Below are 24,429 nucleotides of genomic sequence, written 5' to 3'. Positions count from 1 at the left end.
GAGAGGGAAGGGAAGTGCCAGTAGAGGAGAGGGAAGGGAAGGGAAGGGAAGGGAATCGATCGTAATGGGAAGGGAAGGGAAGCTATAGTGAAAGAATTAAGGGAGGGGGAAGGGAAGTGCCGGTAGAGGAGAGGGAAGGGAAGGGAAGGGAAGGGAATCGATCGTAATGGGAAGGGAAGGGAAGCTAGTGAAAGAATTAAGGGAGGGGGAAGGGAAGTGCCGATAGAGGAGAGGGAAGGGAAGGGAAGGGAAGGGACTCGATCGTAATGGGAAGGGAAGGGAAGCTAGTGAAAGAATTAAGGGAGGGGGAAGGGAAGTGCCGGTAGAGGAGAGGGAAGGGAAGGGAAGGGAAGGGACTCGATCGTAAGGGGAAAGGGAAGGGAAGCAAAATGAAGGGAGGGATAAGGAAGGTGCCAGTAGAGGAGAGGGAAGGGAAGGGACTCGATCGTAATGGGAAGGGAAGGGAAGCTAGTGAAAGAATTAAGGGAGGGGGAAGGGAAGTGCCAGTAGAGGAGAGGGAAGGGAAGGGAATCGATCGTAATGGGAAGGGAAGGGAAGCTAGTGAAAGAATTAAGGGAGGGGGAAGGGAAGTGCCAGTAGAGGAGAGGGAAGGGAAGGGAAGGGAAGGGAATCGATCGTAAGGGGAAAGGGAAGGGAAGCAAAATGAAGGGAGGGATAAGGAAGGTGCCAGTAGAGGAGAGGGAAGGGAAGGGACTCGATCGTAAGGGGAAGGGAAGGGTCGCAATGGGAAGAAGGGAGGGGGAAGGGAGGTGCCGGTAGAGAGAGGGATCAGGGAAGGGACTCGTATGGGGAAGGGATCGAAGGGACGTAAGGGGAAGAAGGGAGGGGCAAAAGAGGTGCCGGGAAGGGACTCGTAAAGGGAAGGGAATTTAAGGGACGCAGGGGGAAGGGAGAGTGTGGTGTCGTCATGCAGACATCCCGGTATCGTGAGACATCCCATATCCTGTATACATGAATTTCGACACGGTACCGTGTCTTTTGTCGACTGCTTGTCGGGATCTGTCCCACCCAAGTTAATTTATATTATTATAAAAGCAAATGATGACGTATGTGTGTATATATTAATCCTCCCTTCTCCTTTGTTGTTTTACTTGCAACAATAAACTATCAATCAATCAATCAACTAGGATATCACCAATCACCCTTCTTCTTGTGACCTGTTCCGCTTTGCATCGCTTTTTAGGACCTCCTCGGCACTTTTTTACACTTAGATGCTTCACTTAGTTACTCGGTGATAGGGAAGATTGGGTTCCGCGATGCGCAGATCAGGATGGGATGTCTCGCAATACGGGATGGCAGACGACACCACACCGGTAAAGGATGAAGAAGGGAAGGGAGAGGGAACAGCAACAGAGACAGCCAATCAAGCCGCGCCGCAGTGCCTGTGTGTCCGTCAGAGTCTTGTCAAGTCTACTCTCCTCCGAGTGAGTGTGGCAGTGCTGTGAGGGCTGTGAGGCGAGACGGACGGGTACAGGTGGCGCGCTAACTGGCTGGAGTGCAGGCGTGTGACCAGCGGCGGCTACGGACAGACACAGACACGATGCCACCTCCGTCTACCTCCTCCTTGGGCTGGTTCGAGTACATACTGATCCACTATAGGTCAGTTCTCTTTATCTGGGTCTTATGTATATCGATTGTGGTTAGGTTCAGCTTCCGGCAACATATTCTCGTCTTGGCTCGATCCTTGGTGCAGTCGGTGGTTCGTGTATTCTCAGATGCTTTGGGCTCCCACAATATAATGATTCCCCAAGGCCACGAAGGAGATGAGTTGGTTTCTCGTGTGGTTTTTCACGTTTATGCTGTAGAAGCCTCGTCACACTATATATATCAAGACCACAAAGGAAATAAGTCTAGTTCTCATGAGGGGTTTTTGGGGTTCATGTTGTAGAAGCCTCGTCACACTATATATATCGACGCCACAAAAGGAAATAAGTCTTGTTCTCATGAGGAGTTTTTGGCGTTCATGGTACAGAAGCCTCGTCAACTTATTTCTCAAGGCCACGAAGGAAATAAGTCTAGTTCTCATGAGCGGTTTTCCACGTTCATGTTGTAGAAGCCTCGTCAACTCATTTCTCAAGGCCACGAAGGAAATAAGTCTAGTTCTCATGAGCGGTTTTCCACGTTCATGTTGTAGAAGCCTCGTCAACTTATTTCTCAAGGTCACGAAGGAAATAAGTCTAGTTCTCATGAGCGGTTTTCCACGTTCATGTTGTAGAAGCCTCGTCAACTTATTTCTCAAGGTCACGAAGGAAATAAGTCTAGTTCTCATGAGCGGTTTTCCACGTTCATGTTGTAGAAGCCTCGTCAACTTATTTCTCAAGGCCACGAAGGAAATAAGTTCTCATGAGCGGTTTTCCACGTTCATGGTGCAGAAGCCTCGTCAACTTATTTCTCAAGGCCACGAAGGAAATAAGTCTAGTTCTCATGAGCGGTTTTCCACGTTCATGGTGCAGAAGCCTCGTCAACTTATTTCTCAAAGCCACGAAGGAAATAAGTCTAGTTCTCATGAGCGGTTTTCCACGTTCATGGTGTAGAAGTCTTGTCACACTATCACTTGCAGGCTCATAAAACTACCTCCCATGGGAACACTCGGTCTGCGGAAACCTTATCAAATGTGGATGTGAAGGCTCCGATATGTTTGAGAATATGATATTATGGGAACAAGAAATCAGATCGAGGGTTAATTGAAAGATGACCCAGAGAGCTTATTCGTGGGTCGAGGTTACGTAAGATAAGGCCATGTCCACACTTGCATCACGTCTGGTGGAGCGAAAGGGTTTTTTTTGGCCCGTAAGAACCCGTCAGAATGTTCGCATAACACGTGCTCAAACGGCAACGCGTGTAGGGATGTTGTTAGGAAAATGTCATCGCAAATATCGTTATAAAATATGTGTATCGCATCATTAACGGTAACACACACACACACACACACACACACACACACGAGAGAGAGAGAGAGAGAGAGAGAGAGAGAGAGAGAGAGAGAGAGAGAGAGAGAGAGAGAGAGAGAGAGAGAGAGAGAGAGAGTGCTTGAACCCACTTGTCGGACACAGATTTAGATGCAAGATATTAAAGTGATTGAGTACGGTCAGGGCTGATTGCATAATTCTGATAGCATTCTCGATCGCCCAATCTCACGTAATATCATCCTTTTTTTCAGTAAAGGAAGCAGCTCACGGTCAAAAATACGAGTAGAAAATAAACACACTCTGTACTGCCTGGGGGTTGGGATGGCATGCTCCTCCCTTCTCCTTAGTTGTTTTACTTGCAACAATAAACTATCAATCAAACAATAAAAGCCCGCTTATTACTACTCTTATGAAGAAAGTGGAGATCCGTGGCCAAAAGAGAGGACAGTTTCGGAATCGCGAGTAACAGGGCTCTTCGATACGTATTTATATTCATTGATTATAGAGAGAGGGGGAGGTGGAAGGGAGAGGAAAGGGAAGGGAAGGAACGTCAGGGGAAGAGGAGAGGTGGAAGGGAGAGGAAAGGGAAGACCTCGTAAGGGGAAGAAAGGAGGGGGAAGGGAAAGGAAAGGGAAGGGAAGGGACGTAAGGGGGAAGGGAAGGGAGGGGAAGAAAGAGGAAAGGGAAGGGACTCGTAAAGGGAAGGGAAGGGACGTAAGGGAGAAGAAGGGAGAGGAAAAGGAAGGGACTCGTAAATGGAAGGGAAGGGACGTAAGGAGAAGGGAGGGGAAGGGAGGTGCCGGCAGAGGAGAGGATGTGTGATTACCGCATAAATTGAATGAATGGAGCGCCAACACATTGTCACATCGCTGGTAGTGCAGGCCTTGCCCTCTCTTTCTTGAATCTCTGCCTTAAGGAGTAGGTTCAGGGCAGTTCTTATTATATCACCTGGGCAGCTTAATTACCTAGACTTCGTTCAGGTATTGGTAGTCTACGCTCTGCTCTTTCTTTCTTCTTTCCAATCTTTCTTTATTGCCCTTTCTTCCTTTTTTACAACCTTCCTTCTTTGCCCTTCCTTCCTTGCCCTTTCTTCTCTCTCCACAATGTTGCTTCTATCTATACAACCTTGTTTCCTTGCTTCTTTACTTTCTTCTTTCCCCTTTCTTTCTTTTTAACCTTTCTTCCTTCCTTCTTTCCCCTTTCTTCCGTGGCCTTTCTTCCTTTCCCTTTCTTCCTTCCACTATCTTCTATACAACCTGTCTTCCTTCTAATCAACCTCTCTTCTTTGCCCTTCCTTCCTTCCTTACAACCTCCCTGACTCATGGCCTTGACGTGTAGGAATATATAGGGTTGTATTATGAGACATTTCGCAGCCCAAGAACACATATTTGACAAGGCTTTCGTAGGAGCTGTGGGCATTTCCAGGGGTAGTTTTATGACCCTGGAGGTAGTCTGACCCTTCCTCTGTACCATGAACCTAAAGAAACACTCATTAGAACCCGATTGCTCCCCTCTTTGACCTTTAGAAATAGCTGGTGTGATATGGCAAAGTGTCTTGTAATACCAGCCTTTAAAGTGTCTCCAAAGAGGTGTCCATCGAGGCACGTAATGGAGGTCTGCCCCTCTCAACCCGTGATAAGAAACGATGAACTTTACCCTCTTCGCTGAGATCGGTATCTTTACGGGCTTTCCCCAAACACACCATCACGCCCCATCTTCATCATTATATACAAAACCTTCGCTCAGTTCCAGAGTCCATATTCGGGATCCCATTACGACTATTTTCCTAGGCAACAGAAAAGATTAACTCGGTTTTTATGGGTATGATTCCCGTTCAAGAAGCAGAAGTCGGGTAAAGCCATCACTAGCATCACAAAACAATCCATGTGAATCACAGCAACATCTCCGAGGGGGTTTTCAAACAGGCGTACAGAGGCGCCGAGACGTTTGAGAATAGTTGGATAGCTTGCTCTTGCCCCATGGGCTGCTACACTCCACACTGCAACAGACCGGTGGGGATGATACAATACTAGGAAGAGGGGATACGACGGTTCACGCGAATAGGGAGTGGATATAAGGGCCAATTCCTAAAGATTTCAGCGCCTATGCATACATATTCGGCAAGGCTTTCATAGGGGTTTTGGGGCCGCATACTCAAAACATTCAAAGGTGCCTTTCGTGTCAACGGCGCCTTACCGCCCTGCCGTTCCCCGAAAGGTGCATACACAAAAGCTCGGCAGGACGGCGCCATCTTTGAAAACATGGCTCGTAAACACCTTTACGCAAAGATTGGGTCGGAGCTGCCGTTGAGGTGGCAAAGGCGCCTTGTGGCGAGTCATCGGAGGAGAACGCCTGTCTTCTAGCTCACAATTACATGAAATACAACTTCAAAACTTGGTTTTGAGTGAAACACATTAGTTCAAGAGTATTATATACTATAGGTGGCAGCACAATAGTAAACTTATATTACCTAATCAAATAATGAGTTATGAATGATTTCTAGGGATATTGAACAAATATAATGCCGTTTTATCCACTCACTGTGAGGTTGAGCCTAAGTAACACCATAATAGTCTAGTAAATGAAGTTACGTTAGTTCTGCAGCTAGAATAATCGATGGTGTTATTCGCCTCTTGATAGGGGCTCACGGGAATGTGGCTACTTCATAGTGTGAGGCTACGAACTGTTATGCATTATTTTCACAAGCTCAAAGGTATTAATATGACCTATATTGTAAGGAACATACTTTTTTAAGGTTTCTGTGTAAATTTAAGTATCACTTGATAATAACCTACGTGTTATGTCAGATCACAAATTTGTGAAGATCCGATTAACCTATCACCACTTAGCAAATCACTTCAAAATCAGTATCTTTTTGATGCTATATTACTAACCTATTACCACTGACCCAGTAATCTATTACCACGAAATTCGTGACGTATCAATATTAATCTATCGCTGCAAAGTTAGTAGCCTGTTATCACATAATTAACTAATTATGCTAGTAAACTTGATTCTTATATATATATATATATATATATATATATATATATATATATATATATATATATATATATATATATATATATATATATATATATATATATAATGAGTAACATATCAGCACTAATCAGTAACACCACTTCAAAAGTTATTCTCAACGGACGTATTTCTCACCTTCACTCGTATCCGCATGTTTTCCCCTCCGCACCGTGCGAAGATTCTAGAATGTTCTCTCCACTCCTTAGTGCCGTAGCAACTGTCAGCTGCGGACAGGGCTGCGTGACATATCAATATTAATCTATCTCTGCAAAGTTAGTTGCCTATTATCACATAACTAACTAATTGTGCTAGTAAACTTGATTCTTATATATGAGTAACTAATCACCACTAATCAGTAACACCACTTCAAAAGTGCTTCTCAACGGACATATTTCTCACCTTCACTTGTATCCGCATGTTTTTTCCCTCCGCACCGTGCGAGGATTCTAGAATGTTCTCTTTACCTTGGTTCTTTCCACTCCTTTGGCCGCCTTCACACGAGCGGTTTTCTCCCGCGCGGTAGTATGGCCGCTTGGATAGGTGTCCTAAAAGGCATGTCTTCACACGACCGGTTTTTTCCCGCGCGGTTCGTCTGCAGCAGTGCACAGAATACTTGTCAGTTTGTCGGTGTTTGTTCGAGATGGAAGACGTAAAGAAGAGAGTGATCTATGTGTATATAATAAACAGGGTGTTAAAAAAAGCGATTACGTAAATGGTGGACCCACCCAGGCCAATAAACAGCTCTAGGCTCCTTCAAGGAGCATTCTACACATTATAGTCTGACCTGAAAGCTTATGAAGAATTTTTTTTCAATTATTTCCACAAGTCATCTCCTACATTTGAAGAACTTGTGAGCAAACTGAATCTCTGCTACAGGTTAACCACGACTGCCGCTCGCGGGGAAAAACCTCCCGTCTGAAGGATAGACTTCTATAATCTAGAGTATTCTGAACCGCCTGGCGCCGCGCGGGCAGTGCACGCGGCCGATAAATCATTGCCCCGCGGGAATTAAGCCGCGCGGCCAGCGTGTGAAGGGTGAACTTCATTGTTTTCTAAACCGCGCGAGAAAAAAACGCTCGTGTGAAGGGAGCCTTAGGTATAGTGCCATAGCTGTCAGTTGCGGACAGTGCTGCTTGATTGACAGAGGTGGGCAAGTGCGGTACTTAGTGCGGTAGTACCGCATCACAAAAAAGTACCACCGCAACTGCAAAGTAACTGCTGCACTACCGCAAAATTTCTGAAAATATCGCACTACCGCGGACCGCACTAAAAAATCCTGCAGTACTTTTTTGCGGTACTTTGAAAACTATCGAAGACGACATTTGCAGCGCGGTATGCTCAGAGAAATGTTTTTTTTTTTTTTTAAGTGAATCGGACTCAATCAGTCAATCGGTATCAGTCATCAGAATCAGTGATTCAATCTTTCTGACTGTTCAGTCATTGTTCAAAATTAAATACTAAATAGACAGCCTAAACTACTACACTGCGAGTCTTTTAACACGCGCGGTGCCGGCCATTTCAACCCCGGACCCGTCCGTGGTGCCGGCCATTTCAACCCCGGATCCGTCCGTGGTGCCGGCCATTTCAACCCCGTACCCGTCCGTGGTGCCGGCCATTTCAACCCCGGACCCGTCCGTGGTGCCGGCCATTTTAACCCCGGACCCGTCCGTGGTGCCGGCCATTTCAACCCCGGACCCGTCCGTGGTGCCGGACATTTCAACCCCGGACCCGTCCGTGGTGCCGGCCATTTCAACCCCGGACCCGTCCGTGGTGCCGGCCATTTTAACCCCGGACCCGTCCGTGGTGCCGGCCATTTCAACCCCGGACCCGTCCGTGGTGCCGGCCATTTCAACCCCGGACCCGTCCGTGGTGCCGGCCATTTCAACCCCGGACCCGTCCGTGGTGCCGGCCATTTCAACCCCGGACCCGTCCGTGGTGCCGGCCATTTCAACCCCGGACCCGTCCGTGGTGCCGGCCATTTCAACCCCGGACCCGTCCGTGGTGCCGGCCATTTCAACCCCGGACCTGTCCGTGGTGCCGGCCATTTCAACCCCGGACCCGTCCGTGATGCCGGCCATTTCAACCCCGGACCCGTCCGTGGCGCCGGCCAATTTTTCATTGTACTTTTTTAAGCATGTTTCCTTTGTTTGGATAGCCAGGATAGGTACTGAAGTATTTTTCATTTAGACTACCGCTACCGCAGCACCGCACTGGGAAAGAAAAAAATGGGACCGCACTACTCCGGAAAAAGTACAGCAGTACCACAACCGCACTATTGATTTTTCAGTACCGCGCCTACCTCTGGACTGATTGGCTCACACTTAAAACCACAGTCGTCACGGGCGCTGTGTTTGGCTGAATCGTGAAAAGGCGCCTGTGAGGGAAATACCGTTTTTCAGTGATTCGGCGCGCCAATGGCGCCCTTGAAAATGTTTGTGTATCGGGATCCAGCCGAAACGAAAGGCGCCGTTAGTGCACCGTTTCAAACGGCGCCTTTTGTCAACTGGCGCCTGTCGACAAGACGTGTTTTGAGTATACGGCCGCTGGGCAACTCCATGGATATAGTTTTATGACCCTCGTGATAGTTTGATCCTTCTTCTGTACCATGAGCCTAGTAGAACATTCATTAGAACCCGATTGATCTCCTTTTTTGGCCTTTGGAAATAGTTGATGCGGAAGGCAGAGGTGTCTGATAATATGGCCCTATATAGTAAGTCGGTATTCTCAGACGCTTCCGCCTCTCACATCAGCTATTTCCAAAGGTCAAAAACGGGATGAATCGCGTTCTAATGAGTGCTACTATAGGTCATGATCAATCTACCTGAGTGGTCATAAAACCACCCATGGAAACGCTCAAAATTGCTACGAGAGATTTGTCAAATATGTGAGCTTGGGCGACGAAATGTTTAAGAATGGCCTCATGGCTTCATCGAGGGAGAGGAAGCGTTACTCTCTGAAGGTGTCGTGGTTATGCAAGGACGCACCTCGGACGGGATACAAGAGAGGAGGAAGAATGGTTGGTTGCCGGGACACAGTGATTGATTGATCGCTACTGTATAGGCTGAGGACTTCATTGTGTTCATTATCTCGCTGTTACCCCGAGCTCGATCGAGTGCCTATTATAAATAATTCTCAGTGTGGATCGTTCATATGGGAGATAGGAGGAGATCGCTCAGATAGGAGGGAGAAAGATCTGATTACATTGCTTAGTTAAGCAGACGAGACCTTGATGAGACGATAATGGAAATAGTCTAGACAACTCAGCGTGCTATAAAAACTATCTCACTGTTAGTCTGTACGTTGTTTATATTTTTGGAATATAGGTATAATCATAGTTCGACTGCATGGCGTTATGAATGGTTTGGGATTTGAGGGAAAGACAACGACTCTGTAAACCTTCCATTTCACGTCGCCTGAGGGATCTTGGCAACAGCCGCCCAAGAACACGCAATTTACTAGTCTTTCGTGGGAGTCTAGGGCATTTCCAGGGGTACTTTTATGACCCTGGTGGTAGTCTGAGCCTTCTTCTGTACCGTGAACCTAAAAGAACACTCATTAGAACTCGATTAACCTCCTTTTTGGCCTTTGGAAATAGTTGGTGTGAGGGGCGGGAGCATTTGACAATACCAACCTCACTCTCGCGTCCTATACAGCCAAGCAAAAGAGATTATATATAACGTAAATAAGAGAGAGAGAGAGAGAGAGAGAGAGAGAGAGAGAGAGAGAGAGAGAGGGGGGGGGGGGGGAAGGAGGATAGTGAGCCCCTTTGAAGAGAGTGGTGGAGTGATGTGGCAGCAGTGCGGTCTCCCTGAGCGGCGCCTAACACAAGATTTCAATAAGCAAGCTGCATTGCATAGAAATAGAAATAAACTGACGAGAGAATAAATAGTCATGAAGGTGTACCTATTACTAATTGAGGTGACACTGTATATAGCTACGGAACCTTTCATCCCTTTCTCCTGTCCCTTCCTTCCTTCTCCCTCTTCCCTTCCCCCTTCCCGGCCCCTATTCCCTTCCTTTCAATAATATCTCATCTTTTCCCCGCGTAGCCTATATTAATCTCCACTGTTTCTTCATCTCTCATTCCCGTGGAGCCTATACTGACGCACCTTATAAGCTACCTGTTCCCCCGTATTCTTTCATCTCTCCTCGTGTTACTGACCTCCCGTGTGCCTCCATCTCCATCCGTGTATAATGACCTCCGTATAACCATCTGTCTGTATCTCTTCATCTCTAGCTCTTCCATGTATACTTGTAGCAGTCACAGCTCAAACTGCGTGCTCCTCCTCCTCGGTGACACTAAGAAAATGGGCGCTGCAGCGGAGACTCGTTAAGTGAATGTTTATCGTCGCGAACCTTGTCGCCCTGTGTTACGTCGCGTCTTCATTGTTAACTTTTCTTGTTCCTCGTTTATCTTCTACTGTCCGTCCACGTCCTGCTATACACTCCTCGTACATATTGTTTACTACACACACTAACATTTATATCTCACTTAAACTAAACAACATTCACACACACGCATACACAAACAAACACCTATTCTATGTGCTGTGCTTGTCCTGTATGGGTGTCCAAATAAAGTCATCATGTAATTAAGTTTATCATGTAATGTATGCGATTTATGTGCAATAAACCTTTAACTAATTAAGTCAGAGACACGCCAGTCCTCGTCGACGGACCGACTTGGTCGGCTAGATTTCGATCGCCGATAGAGTCGGTCTGTCGGCTCCCTGCTACGGGCCGCCTTTGGCAAAGGCCCGTGCTCCCTCGTGCAAGAGGGAGCAATCTCCCCCCCAAAAAAATAAAGTAACCCTGGCGGATATGAGTTTCTCTATCCGTGAACCAATTAGCAGTTAGAACACTCGCTACCAACATGTCTGCGGCTCGTCAGTGTAGTGTAATGGCGACTGCTACGTACCTGAAATCACGTTGTCGTAATAGATGGTGACGTAGTCGTCACGGTCGTCCCTTTATCTTTCTCCCTCTTCCCTCAGTCTCTACACCCCTGTATTTCAATCCCCCGTGTCCCTTTATCACTCATCCGTGTTACTGACCTCCGTGTCCCCGTGTCTCTCCAGGTGGGTGTTCGTGATCTTCTTCCTGCTGCCCGCGTCCTTCCTCTACGACATCTACTTCTACACGCGCTCCTGGATCGTGTTCCGCCTCAGCTCGGCGCCGCAACACCACGACAGGAAGGTGGCCAACGTGCAGCGCCAGGTGAGGAGGGCGCGGGTTGGGAGAGTGGGGGACCTGGGTGGAAGAATGGAGTGCTGAAGTAGGAGGAAGAGGAATGTGGATGAGATGGAGGAGGAGGAGGAGGAGGAAAGAAAATGGGGTGGGATGGGATTTTGATCAGTACTTTTTTCCAGTTAGTCCAGGATTAGGAAGAGCGGCACGTGGGAGACCTTGGATCCACTTAAGATTGTCGTATCTGCGAGGCGTTAGTGAATCTGGGCCCTGGGTGGAAGAATGGAGTGCTGAAGTAGGAGGAAGAGGAATGGGGATGAGATGGAGGAGGAAAGAAAATGGGGTAGGATGGGATTTTGATCAGATACCCTTTTCAAGTTAGTCCAGGATTAGGAAGAGGGGCACGTGGGGGACCTGGGTGGAAGAATGGAGTGCTGAAGTAGGAGGAAGAGGAATGGGGATGAGATGGAGGAGGAGGAAAGAAAATGGGGTAGGATGGGATTTTGATCAGATACCCTTTTCAAGTTAGTCCACGCCGTCAACAGTCAGAATTCTAAGACATTGCAGAGTAGGCTGTAGACTTTGCTGTAACCGAGGATACCTTCAACGGATAGGTACCATTACAGGAGCCGATAGCGTGGGTTCTGTTAGCGAGCACTCACGTATAGTTTGCGGATCCAGGAATATTAGGACCGTATTCTCAAACATCTCGGCGCTCAAGCACACGTTTTTAACAAGGCTTCCGTAGGCGCATTGAGCATTTCCGTGGGTAGTTGTGTATCCCTAGTAGTAGTCTGACTCTTCTTCTGTACCCTGAACGTGGAAAAACACTCATGTAAACCCGATTAATCTCTTTTTCGGCCTTTGGAAATAGTTAACGTGAGAAGCAGAGGCAGACCAACGGTGCCTGCTTCCGAGGGTATCATTGCTACTGCGAGCATTTCCTGGTGTTGAAGTAATGAATGCGTGAAGTTCTCAAGAGCAAAACTTTATCACATCAAAAGACAACGCCATAGACTGGAGGACCTCTCACTTCCCATCCCCCTTCTCCCTTTTTCTACCTTTCTTCCTTTCTCCCTTCTTCTTCCTTTTTCTTCCCTTCTTCCTTTCTTCCTTCTCCCATCATCTTCCTTTTTCTACTCTTCTACCTTTCTCCATTCACCCCCATTCTCCCTCTTTCTACCCTTCTTCCTTCTCCTTCCTCTTCTCCATTCACCCCCATTCTTCCTTTTTCTACCCTTCTTCCTTCTCCCTCTTTCTACCCTTCTTCCTTCTCCTCTCCCTTCTCCATTCACCCATCTTCTTCCTTTTTCTACCCTTCCTCCTCCCCCTCCTACTCTCCTCATTCCGTCTATCCTTCCTCTTGTAATAATCTTAAAACCACTCTCCCTGAAACATGAATGGACCTTCTATATAGCCATTTCAACCTATATATTACCAGCACCTACTTTTGCCGTTACTGAACTTGAGTCAAATATTCGTCCTCTCTCTGTAGCCTATATTTTGACCCAGCTGGTGTAGGTCTGGGAGGCATATGTGTGGCTTCTCTATATCAAGTTCCCAATTTCCTCCTTCCCCTCCTCCCTGCGTCTGTAGCGAGAGTTAAGAAGCCCCCCAGGTGTAATGACCCGACACTCGATAGGTTATGGGATTTTTATGGGTGATATTTGCTCTACAGATCATTGTTAGGTAATGTTCTGTTGGTCTAATCACTGTCCGTATCTGCTATAACACGTGGAGAAAGATGGGAGTACAGGAATAGGCTATAGGTGTTGTTTTAACCCGGTAGCAGCGGGGATCATGTTTCTTAATGGTCCCTCTAGGCGAGAAAAATGAGAAAAAATCATCACTCACACAAACCATTTCATAATATATATCAAAGCATTTCTGATCAGTTTATGTATCATCTATTTTGGGGGGTTGATATCATGGCACAAATTTGGCCTGTCGCTGCTACACGGTAAAGTCACAAATTTGGCCCGTCGCTGCTACATGGTAAAGCCACAAATTTGGCCCATCGCTGCTACATGGTAAAGCCACAAATTTGGCTCATCGCTGCTACACGGTAAAGCCACAAATTTGGCCCGTCGCTGCTACATGGTAAAGCCACAAATTTGGCCCATCGCTGCTACACGGTAAAGCCACAAATTTGGCCCATCGCTGCTACACGGTAAAGCCACAAATTTGGCCCGTCGCTGCTACACGGTAAAGTCACAAATTTGGCCCATCGCTGCTACACAGTAAAGCCACAAATTTGGCCCGTCGCTGCTACACGGTAAAGCCACAAATTTGGCCCATCGCTGCTACACGGTAAAGCCACAAATTTGGCCTGTCGCTGCTACATGGTAAAGCCACAAGTTTGGTCCGTCGCTGCTACACGGTAAAGCCACAAATTTGGCCCATCGCTGCTACACGGTAAAGCCACAAATCTGGCCCGTCGCTGCTACACGGTAAAGTCACAAATTTGGCCCATCACTGCTACACGGTAAAGCCACAAATTTGGCCCGTCGCTGCTACACGATAAAGCCACAAATTTGGCCCATCGCTGCTACACGGTAAAGCCACAAATTTGGCCCGTCGCTGCTACACGGTAAAGTCACAAATTTGGCCCATCACTGCTACACGGTAAAGCCACAAATTTGGCCCATCGCTGCTACACGGTAAAGCCACAAATTTGGCCCGTCGCTGCTACACGGTAAAGCCACAAATTTGGCCCGTCGCTGCTACACGGTAAAGCCACAAATTTGGCCCGTCGCTGCTACACGGTAAAGCCACAAATTTGGCCCGTCGCTGCTAAACGGTAAAGCCACAAATTTGGCCCGTCGCTGCTACACGGTAAAGCCACAAATTTGGCCCGTCGCTGCTACACGGTAAAGCCACAAATTTGGCCTGTTGCTGCTACTCTCAAAAGTCAAATTTAAAGGAGTTTACTTTTACATGAATAACTGTTTTTTGGGGGGAGTTTAAATGCCTTCCTCATTCATATGTATCAAAATAATAGGCTGCAAATCAGTCATGCATCCCATAACCAATATATAATAACCATACATAACCATACATATCATAACCATATATATCACTCATACATACACACCATACCCATACATATCACACCCATACAGTCCTGCAGAGAACCATTTATGAGACCTATCTAGCTTTTCCTTGTTTATCTCTATCTACCTATCTGTTTATATCTGTCTATCAGTTTACCTATCTAACTATGTAGTATTTATGTCTATGTGTTATCTATTCATCTACACAGACATGAAGAAAAGAGTACATTTGGTTATCTTTTTATCTGCTTGCCTATCTAATCTATTTATATTTATCCGTCTATTTGAATATATCTGTCGATCTATATATAAGAGTGCTCGGTCATCTGTTTTGTGTGTCTCTATCTATCTTTCTATCATCATCAGAAGGTGCCCAGTCATCTTGTGTTTAAACATTTGTCTATGAGATTAACTTTTACATGAATACCTCCAGAAATTACTAAATATAAACTGTTAAGTCATATTACAGTCAATCTCTCGAAGAACTAATCCACTAACCCATTCTGACACTATCAAAAACACAGTGAATCATTAGAAGTATAATCCACTAACCTATTCTAATACTACATGCTGTTAGGAGGAGGAGGAGGTAAGGAAGGAAGGAGGGAAGGAAGGGAGAGCTGGGAGGAAGAGAGAGAGGTAAAATGAATAAGGGAAGAAGGGATAAATGAAGTAATAGAAAGAAAGAGAAAGAGAGGGAAAGACTATTATGATAAGGAAGGAGATGTGGAGTTGGTGTGCCTTGATGTTGCTGTCCTTGATGTGCTGCTAAGGAAGGAAGGAAGAGAGAGAGGGAAAATGAAAAAGGAAAGAAGGGATAAATGAAGTAATAGAAAGAAAGAGGAAGAGAGGGAAAGACTATTATGATAAGGAAGGAGATGTGGAGTTGGTGTGCCTTGATGTTGCTGTCCTGTCCTGAGTGTGTGTATAAAGAAAGGGCTGGCTGGCTGGCTGGCTGTGACCTTCCTCTTGTGGTGGTGGTGGTGGTGGTGGTACAGTAGAACAATGCAGAGGAATGACCCACACTCCTTGGTCCTTCCCTTTGTGATGTCAAGTGTACAATGGTGTGTGTGTGTGTGTGTGTGTGTGTGTGTGTGATTGAGAGAGATATTTATGCCATTTGAAATCACTACTATCCATCCAATGTGTGTGTGTGTGTGTGTGTGTGTGTGTGTGTGTGTGTGTGTGTGTGTGTGTGTGTGTGTGTGTGCCTGACAGACCCCCCCTCCTCCTCCCCCAGGTGCGTGATTGGAGCGGAAACACCCCCATGTGTACAGCTCGTCCTGGCTGGCAGACCATCAGCTTCCGGGAGGGCGCCTACAAGAGGACCTTCCACAAAGTAGCCATTAACCTGGTGGACATCCTGCAGATCAACACGGAGAAGGGGGTACTTACTTATTTGCTCCTTATTTATCGATTCACCTGTCTATCTGTCCCTTCCTCTATTCTTCTATCCACCATGCTCCTCCCCTTTAATTCCCTTCCTTCTCCTCTTTTGACCCATCTATTCAGCCTTTTCCTCCTCCTCCTCATTCCCCTTTTCCTCCATTCTCATTCTCTTTTCTTCTATCCACCCTCCTCCTCCCCCTTTCCCATCCTTTCCCCCTCCTCATTCCCCCTTTCCTCTTCCTTCTTATTTCTTTTCTTCTCTGTCCTTGCATCTCCTTCCCCTCCTCCTCCTCCTACTCCTTCCTTTCTCTTCTCTTCCAGTCACCCCTCTTCTTCATCTGTTTATACCTTTATTTATGCTTCTATCTTTATTTCTCTCTTATCTATTCTCATCTTTTGTTATCTGATTGACCCGTCACAGAAGAAAGGGTACGACTTGGTTATCGGTTATCTATATACTTACTTATCTAACTATTCTTTGTTTATCTCTATTTATCCATGTGTTTATATCTGTCTATCAGTTTACCTATCTAACTATGTAGTATTTATGTCTAATTGTTATCTATTCATCTACACAGACATGGTTATCTTTTTATCTGCTTGCCTATCTAATCTGTTTATATTTATCCGTCTGTTTGAATATATCTGTCGATCTATATGTAAGGGCACTCGGTCATCTGTTTTGTGTCTCTCTATCTATCTTTCTATCGTCATCAGAAGGTGCCCAGTCATCTTGTGCTTGAATATTTGTCTGTCATCCTATTGTCTTCATGTGTCACCTGACTGAACAGAGAGAGAGAGAGAAAGGTCCTCAGTCTTCTATTTCTTATCTTTCTATGGAGTCATATGCATCTACCAACTGTCTTCATTGGTAACGGACAATTGGAAAAATAGTACCACAGTTCCAATTTATAAAGGGAAGGGGGATGCTTTGGAGTGTGGAAAATATAGGGAAGTTAGATTATTGGAACATGGAATGAAGTTTGAAAAAGTGTTGGAGGAGAGGCTGAGGAAACTGGTAAGCGTGGACGGCCGGCAGTTTGGTTTCGGTCCAGGAAAGTTGACAACAGATGCAGTTTTTGTTATGTGGCAATATTAGTTAACTTGATCGCAGAGACACAGAGGAAAGGGTTCTCAGCCATCTGTTTGTCTGTCTGTCTATCTCCCCACTGTCTTCATATGTTACCTGATTGCACAGACGGTGTGGTGCGAGCCGCTGGTGACGATGGGGCAGCTGACGCACACCCTGACAGAGCTGGGCTGGACCATCCCTGTCGTGCCGGAGATGGACGACCTCACTATTGGTATGTGCCCAAATATTGTACCCCAAATATTATACTCCTCATTCATGTTTCTTTGTTTACAAGTTGTCTCATTCAGCCCCAACACCTGATTGGAAGGGGAGAGAAAAAGACATATAAGATTCAACAAAAACAAAATTTCACTAGTTATTTAATTCTTCTTTCTCTTTCTCATTTATTTCACTGTTCATAAATTTCCAGTTCTCACACAAAACCTGGCAGAAAGGAGAGAGTCCCTAACCTATTAATGTCAGCCTTCAAAGAGTGTCCTTCCTCCTTATATCAACGTCCCCCACTTACCAACATCAGCCTTCAGAAAGTCTTCCTACTCCTTCCTCCTTATATCAATGTCCCAAGTCTCCTTCCTCCTTCTTTACTTGTGGTGGTGTATGTGCCTACAGGAGGGCTGGTCATGGGCACGGGGATAGAGACGTCTTCCCACAAGCACGGCCTCTTCCAGCACATCTGCCTCTCCTTTGAGCTGGTGCTGGCTGACGGATCCCTGGTGACGTGCTCCAAGGTGAGACCCTGCAGAGAGAGGGTTACGGAGTTGAGCAGAGGTTGTCTTGATATAGAATACAGTGACAAGCAGTTCATTTTAATATACGTACTGTACAGTGACATGCAGAGCTCATTTTAATATATTCTACAGTGAAATGCTGAGCTCATTTTAATATATTCTACAGTGAAATGCTGAGCTCATTTTAATATATTCTACAGTGAAATGCTGAGCTCATTTTAATATATTCTACAGTGACATGCAGAGTTCACCTTAATTCACATTCCTTTTCATATGCTGTGAGGTTATATCATGAATAGAACAGCATTCAATTCATGGATTCAAGAGCTGGACCATCTGAGTGAAAAATCTAAGCTTTACAGATGTAGGAGGAAGTGAATCATTGATGAAAGAAATATTAGGTGCACCATCTGAGTGAAATACTATAGTGATAATGTGCATAACTAAGAATGGCAGTGTTGCTAAGAAAAGGTGGTTAGGCCTCATAATGCATCAGATATCATTAAAAACCTGAACAGTCAAACTTCATGCATTTGGCGTGAAAGTTTGGAAAGTTTCGTTTAGTGGGCACAACATCTGTGGTCATATGCCAGAGAGAGACAGAAGGGTAAGAAATTATAGGAGAAGGGAACAGATCCCAGGAGACGGGACACAACCCCCGATTAACATTCACTACCCATTCATTACCCATTCACTGCTGGGTGGACAGGGGCGTAGGGTATCGGAAAAGCCACCCAAATTTTTCCACTCCACCAGGGAATCGAACCCGGGCTCTCTCGGTCGTGAGCCGAGTGTGCGAACCACTGCACCATGAGGCCCCTACATATGGCGTGATGTTCCCAGTTTTATAATATCTGGAACATTAAAAAGCCTATACCTCTGTTTTCTTAGCATCATTGCCATCCATATAAGAAGCTATTATTTTTCTCTTCATGTACACCACAGGACGAGAAACCGGATCTCTTCTACTCCGTTCCCTGGTCCTATGGCACTCTGAGCTTCCTGACGGCCGTGGAGATCAAGATCATCCCAGCGCAAAGGCAAGGCACTTTACAATCATAAAAAATATACTCCACCATTGCTAGGGGCCTGCACACACACACACACACACAGAAAAAAAAAAGTAAAAAATAAATAAATAAATGATAAAATAATAATAAAGTAAAAAGATGACATGTGGCAAGCAATTACAAAGCATTGCCTATAGGGTTGTATTATAAGACACATATCGTTGCCCAAGAAAACGTATTTGCTTTCGTGGGAGTTGTGGGCATATCCAGCAGTAGTTTCATGACCCTGGTGGTAGTTTGACCCTTCCTCTGTACCGTGAACCAGAAGAAATGCTCATTAGAACCCGACTGACCCCCTCTTTGACCTTTAGAAGCGAGTGTCTTATAATACCGACCATAGTGATAGAGGCAACATTTTTTTTTTTTTAATAATGAAATACAAGTAATAACAGGTTCGGCACATGGAACTGAAAATAACAGCATAAAACATTGTAACTGATGTAATTACCACTGTTAGAGATTTTCACTTTTCAAAAAACCTATTTCAATCTAGTCTTGCACTCACCAGTTATATACCTCACAAATTTCAAGAGTTGCTAACATAAAACTATCTCTTTCACTCCATGTGTGTGTGTGTGTGTGTGTGTGTGTGTGTGTGTGTGTGTGTGTGTATTTACCTAGTTGTAATTTTACAGGGCCTGGGCTTACGCTCATGTGGTCCCGTCTCCGTATCTATAATTATCCAACTTTTCCTTGAAGCTCTGCACACTCTTTGCCGATACTATTTCTTCACTTAGACTGTTCCAAACCTCTGTGTGTGTGTGTGTGTGTGTGTGTGTGTGTGTGTGTGTGTGTGTGTGTGTGTGTGTGTGTATTTACCTACTTGTATTTATTTGCTTGTAGTACTTGCTAACTCCTGTGGTCCTGTGTCCATATCTGTGTTTCCCCAGCTTTTCCTTTAACTGTTGCACACTCTCCACCACCTCCTCTTATAACTCATTCCAATTGATTTCCATTTCCACGGGGATAACTGCACTCTATTGTGTCATTAAGACTTCTAACTCATTCCAAGTATTTATATTTCTATGTGAAGAAACTACTTTTTTGCATCATTAAGACTATTTCAACTCATTCCAAGTCCATATTTATTTCTACATTATAAGGGGAAAACAATTCTAGTTTAAGACATGTACCCTCCTGCATTTTTTTCCGTGTCTCCTTAACTCCCCTTGTATCCAGGTTCGTCAAGGTGGAGTACAAGCCGTGCCACTCCCTCGACAACCTCATAGAGACCTTCACGGCGGAGACGCAGAGGGAGGAGGGGAACCAGTTTGTGGAGGGCCTCATGTTCTCCCTTCACTCCGGCGTTGTCATGACGGCTAATATGTCCAACACCGCTGAGCCCGGCAAGGTACAGAGGGTGAGGGAAGGGAGAGGAGGAGGAGGAGGAGAGGATGAAGGGTCAAGGAATGAGAAGGAAAGAATAAAAGGAAATGTGGATGGGAGTGGGAGGGGAAGAAGGGAGAAACAGAGAATAGAAATAGTGTTGGAAAGGGAAAAGAAGAAAGGGAAGAAAAGGAAGGAAGAATTGGGAATGGAAGGGGGTGAAAAAGGTTACATATACAAGGAAAGGGAGGGTGAGAGGTTGAGGTATGAAAGGAAAGATGGAGGGGAAGAATGGAGAAAGGAAAGATAGGATAGGTGGTGGAAAGGGAAAAGAACTGTCACCCCTCAACTCTTGCTAATGACCCTCTCAGCTGTCCCTTAAAACTAGAATTCTCAGCCCTCAACTCTTGCTAAAAACTCTTTCTTCTGTCCTCAAAACTAAAATTCTCAGCCCTCACCTCTAACAAATAACCCTCTCAGCTGTCCCTCAAAACCAGAATTCTCAGCCCTCAACTCTAGCAAATAACCTTCTCAGCTGTCCCTCAAAACTAGAATTCTCAGCCCTCACCTCTAGCAAATAACCTTCTCAGCTGTCCTTCAAACCAGAATTCTCAGCCCTCACCTCTTGCTAATGACCCTCTCAGCTGTCCCTTAAAACTAGAATTCTCAGCCCTTAACTCTTGCTAAAAACTCTTTCTTCTGTCCTCAAAACTAGAATTCTCAGCCCTCAACTCTTGCTAATGACCCTCTCAGCTGTCCCTCAAAACTAGAATTCTCAGCCCTTAACTCTTGCTAAAAACTCTTTCTTCTGTCCTCAAAACTAGAATTCTCAGCCCTCAACTCTTGCTAATGACCCTCTCAGCTGTCCCTCAAAACTAGAATTCTCAGCCCTCACCTCTTGCTAATGACCCTCTCAGCTGTCCCTCAAAACTAGAATTCTCAGCCCTTAACTCTTGCTAAAAACTCTTTCTTCTGTCCTCAAAACTAGAATTCTCAGCCCTCAACTCTTGCTAATGACCCTCTCAGCTGTTCCTCAAAACTAGAATTCTCAGCCCTTAACTCTTGCTAAAAACTCTTTCTTCTGTCCTCAAAACTAGAATTCTCAGCCCTCAACTCTTGCTAAAAACTTTCTTCTGTCCTCAAAACTAGACTTCTAAACCTTCACTTCCTGCTAATAACTCTCTTGGCTGTGTCCCCTCAAAACTAGACGGTGAAGAGAGAATGGGAAGTTAGAAAAAGTAGAGGAAAGGGAAAAGAAGAAAGGGAAAGAAAAGGAAAAAGAAGAGGGAAAGAGCTGCAGGAAGGTAATGTGTATGAGGAGAGGGAGAGGAGAGGAGGAGAGAATGACTGAGCTCTCTTTGGTACACAATGATATATCACTTACAACTCAGGGCTGTATTACAAGTCGAATCCGAGAAGTTTCAGGTCCCTACAAAGGTCGGTTTAGGGACCTTATTACAAGTTCCAGGTCCTTACAGAGTTTGGGATGAATAACTATGTAGGGACCTGGAACTTCTCGGATTGGACTTGTAATAATTCCCCTAAACCGACCTTTATAGGGACCCGAAACTTCTCAGATTCGACATGCAATACGGCCCTCAGACTCTTGTCCCCCCGAACTAGAATGGTCAGTCCTTACCTCTCATTTCCCTTCCGTCCCTCTTCTTCTCCAGATAAACAAGATCGGGTGTTGGTTCAAGCCGTGGTTCTTCAAGCATGTGGAGACGTACCTGGCCAAGGGCAGCGGCGGCGTGGAGTACATTCCTCTCCGCGACTACTACCACCGACACACACGCTCCATCTTCTGGGAAATACGGGTACACACACACACGCACACACACACGCCATAATCACTGCCAGCTAGTACTAGGGATGAGATATGCATGTCACTTTATTATTTTTTTTAGATTACTTTTGCATTCTCAGTTCTACGTTATATTTTTTTTTTTCTACATTCTATCTGTGCATCTCAATCACTCCCACCCTCATGACTTTTCTACTTTTGCTCTCTAGTCTCAGTTTTTCTATTCTTTTCTTTTTTTTTGCCTACATTCTGTCCATGCATCTCATCCTCTCTCACCCTCATGGCTCCTAAACTCATTTTCTTTATATAAGGAAAGACACCAACAACTAAGAAGAATAGGATTAAAAAATGGAGCCAATATCCTGCTTATATGCAAAGAAAACAGCAGGCTTTTTCAGTTGTCGTTTTAGATGTTTTACCTCTGAGCTGCCTTTGTTGCTTAACCCGGTAGCTGCAGGGGTCATGTTTCTTAGGTAAGGTAAGGTTAGGTTAGGTTAAAGACCCCTCTTAGCAAAACAATGAGAAAGAATCATCACTCACGCCAACCATTTTATAATATATATCAACGCATATGTGATCAGTTTAGGCATCATCTATTTTGGGAGGTTTATATCATGGCAGAAATTTAGCCCACCGCTGGTACACGGTAAAGCCACAAATTTGGCCCGTCGCTGCTACCAGGTTAAAAAGAATGGGAATAGCATCAATGTTTACCTTTTTCCCTACAAAACTAACCCAACTTCCCCCCCTCCCCCCCCCCTCCCACCCCCCAGGACATCATCCCCTTCGGCAACAACGTGGTGTTCCGCTACCTCCTGGGCTGGCTGGTGCCCCCCAAGGTGTCGCTGCTGAAGCTGACGCAGGGCCAGGCGGTGAAGGAGCTGTATGAGAAGAACCACTTCATCCAAGATATGCTCGTGCCCCTCAGTGACATAAAGGAGGCCCTGGAGGTGTTCCACAAGGAGGTGAAGGTGAGGAAGGAAAGACCAAATGAAGAAAATGGAGGTAAAGAATGAGGGAAGGAAGGAAAGTGAGGAGGAAAAGGCCAAATGAGAGCGGTGAGGATTGTAAGGAATAAAGGAAGGAAGGAAGGAAAGGAGGAAAAGGTCAAATGAGAGAGGTGAGGATGGTAAGGAATAAAGAAAGGAAGGAAAGAAAGAAAGAAGGAAGGTATGGAAGGAAAACTCAAAAGGTATGGAAGGAAAATTCAAATGTAATTTGTAATAAGAAAAGTATTGGTATCAGCAAAATATCAGCCAATTGTTAGTATCGGAGTATTGGTGTCGGTATTGGATGAAAAGCGAGTATTAGTATCTCCCAACATCATGCTATCAGCAGTTCTCTAATTGAAAGTGCGGCACTGTGAGGTAAAGCTAAGGGACAGTACAAGATGGCGCCACTATAAACACTCGCCTGCGCCAGAACGGGCTGGGTCGACCATCAGGCCCCACCGCGAAGAAGACTTGGGCCGACCATCAGGCCCCACTGGGAAGATGCCTACCGGCGCAATAGGCCGCAACATAAAAAAAAAAATAAAAAAAAACTTATGATTCTTTTTTAGGAGCAGCGAGTAGCAGGCTTTTTTTTATTATTGTTTCCTTTTTTTGTGCCCTTGAGCTGCCTCCTTCGTTGTAATAAAAAAATTAAAAAAAGAAAAATAGCAACACTAACACTTACCCTACGTTACAGATCTACCCGATATGGCTGTGTCCCTTCAAGGTGGAGGCCAACCCAGGGATGCTGCAGCCTGTGGGGGGCAAGGAGGCACTCTACGTGGACATCGGCACCTACGGCACTCCGGGGGTTGACAACTTCCACCCCGAGCAGACCACCAGGAGGGTCGAGGCCTTCGTCAGGAAAGTGAAAGGGTGAGTGTAGATTTGCGATTCAAGCTTCTTTGGTACAGGTTCTAGAATATCCGACTTTTTTGTTTTCTGTTTTGGCTGCCCTTAACCCGGTAGCAGCGGGGATCATGTTTCTTAATGGTCCCCCCATGCGAGAAAAATGAGAAAAAATCACCCCTCACACAAACCATTTCATAATGTATATCAAAACATTTGTGATCAGATTATGTATCATCTATTTTTTGGGGTTTAAATCATGGCACAAATTTGGCCCATCACTGCTACACGGTAAAGCCACAAATTTGGCCCGTCACTGCTACACGGTAAAGCCACAAATTTGGCCCGTCACTGCTACACGGTAAAGCCACAAATTTGGCCCGTCACTGCTACACGGTAAAGCCACAAATTTGGCCCGTCACTGCTACACGGTAAAGCCACAAATTTGGCCCGTCACTGCTACTGGGTTAAGCTCCTTCCACTGTTGTAAAAAAATATAAATAAATAAGGAGAGTAGATGAAGATTTATCCTTAACATCTCTTTTGGTCTAGATTCCTATAAAAAAAAATAGATTAAATAAAATAAACAAATGGAGAAAGTAGATGAAGTTTTGAAATTGAAAAAAAAAAAATGAATATAAATAGAGAGAGTAGATGAAGTTCTGCAGTTGATGCCTCCTTGGTCCAGGTTCCTATAAAAAAAAAGAATAAATGGAAATATAGAAAGTAGATGAGGTTGTGTGATTGACGGCTCCTCGGTCCAGGTTCCAGATGATGTACGCCGATTCCTACATGACCCGCGAGGAGTACCGGGAGATGTTTGATCACACGCTGTACGACAAGATGAGGAAGGAGCTGGACTGCACCAAGGCCTTCCCCGAGGTCTACGACAAGGTCAACAGGAAGGCGCGTGTCTGACGGGAGTTACCGCTCAACTAATAAACTTAAGAGTGTGACCTTGGTTTG

The 24,429-nt window shown here is 45.4% G+C and overlaps 1 protein-coding gene and 1 long non-coding RNA gene across 2 annotated transcripts; one reads left to right on the top strand and one right to left on the bottom strand.

Annotated features, from left to right (window-relative positions):
* The first annotated feature begins 1,405 nt into the window (after window positions 1-1,405).
* On the top strand, window positions 1,406-24,419 carry LOC126982661 (delta(24)-sterol reductase-like). Its single transcript, XM_050834923.1, has 11 exons — window positions 1,406-1,620; window positions 11,051-11,189; window positions 15,453-15,599; window positions 16,800-16,905; window positions 17,304-17,422; window positions 18,368-18,462; window positions 19,672-19,843; window positions 21,492-21,635; window positions 22,396-22,593; window positions 23,312-23,490; window positions 24,228-24,419. The coding sequence occupies exons 1-11, from the start codon at window positions 1,562-1,564 to the stop codon at window positions 24,379-24,381; spliced, it is 1,512 nt and encodes a 503-aa protein (XP_050690880.1). The 5' UTR covers window positions 1,406-1,561; the 3' UTR covers window positions 24,382-24,419.
* Window positions 19,864-21,472, bottom strand: LOC126982664 (uncharacterized). Its single transcript, XR_007735286.1, has 3 exons — window positions 20,441-21,472; window positions 20,277-20,331; window positions 19,864-20,167 (listed from the first exon to the last, which is right to left on the bottom strand). It is a non-coding gene; the product is annotated as an uncharacterized LOC126982664 (long non-coding RNA).
* Window positions 24,420-24,429: the final 10 nt, after the last annotated feature.

The sequence above is a fragment of the Eriocheir sinensis genome, chromosome 51 (genome assembly GCF_024679095.1).
Source record: "Eriocheir sinensis breed Jianghai 21 chromosome 51, ASM2467909v1, whole genome shotgun sequence".
In the NCBI taxonomy this organism is placed as follows: Eukaryota; Metazoa; Arthropoda; class Malacostraca; order Decapoda; family Varunidae; genus Eriocheir; species Eriocheir sinensis.
Note: the sequence above shows the minus strand (reverse complement) of the source record. Positions and strands in the feature narration are given on the sequence as shown.

Bases quoted from the DNA above. Each gene is read 5' to 3' on its own strand.
- LOC126982661 (XM_050834923.1), top strand. From the start codon at position 1,562: ATGCCACCTCCGTCTACCTCCTCCTTGGGCTGGTTCGAGTACATACTG. The intron at 1,621-11,050 runs GTCAGTTCTCTT...GTGTCTCTCCAG, and splicing joins TACATACTGATCCACTATAG to GTGGGTGTTCGTGATCTTCT. The intron at 11,190-15,452 runs GTGAGGAGGGCG...CTCCTCCCCCAG, and splicing joins TGGCCAACGTGCAGCGCCAG to GTGCGTGATTGGAGCGGAAA.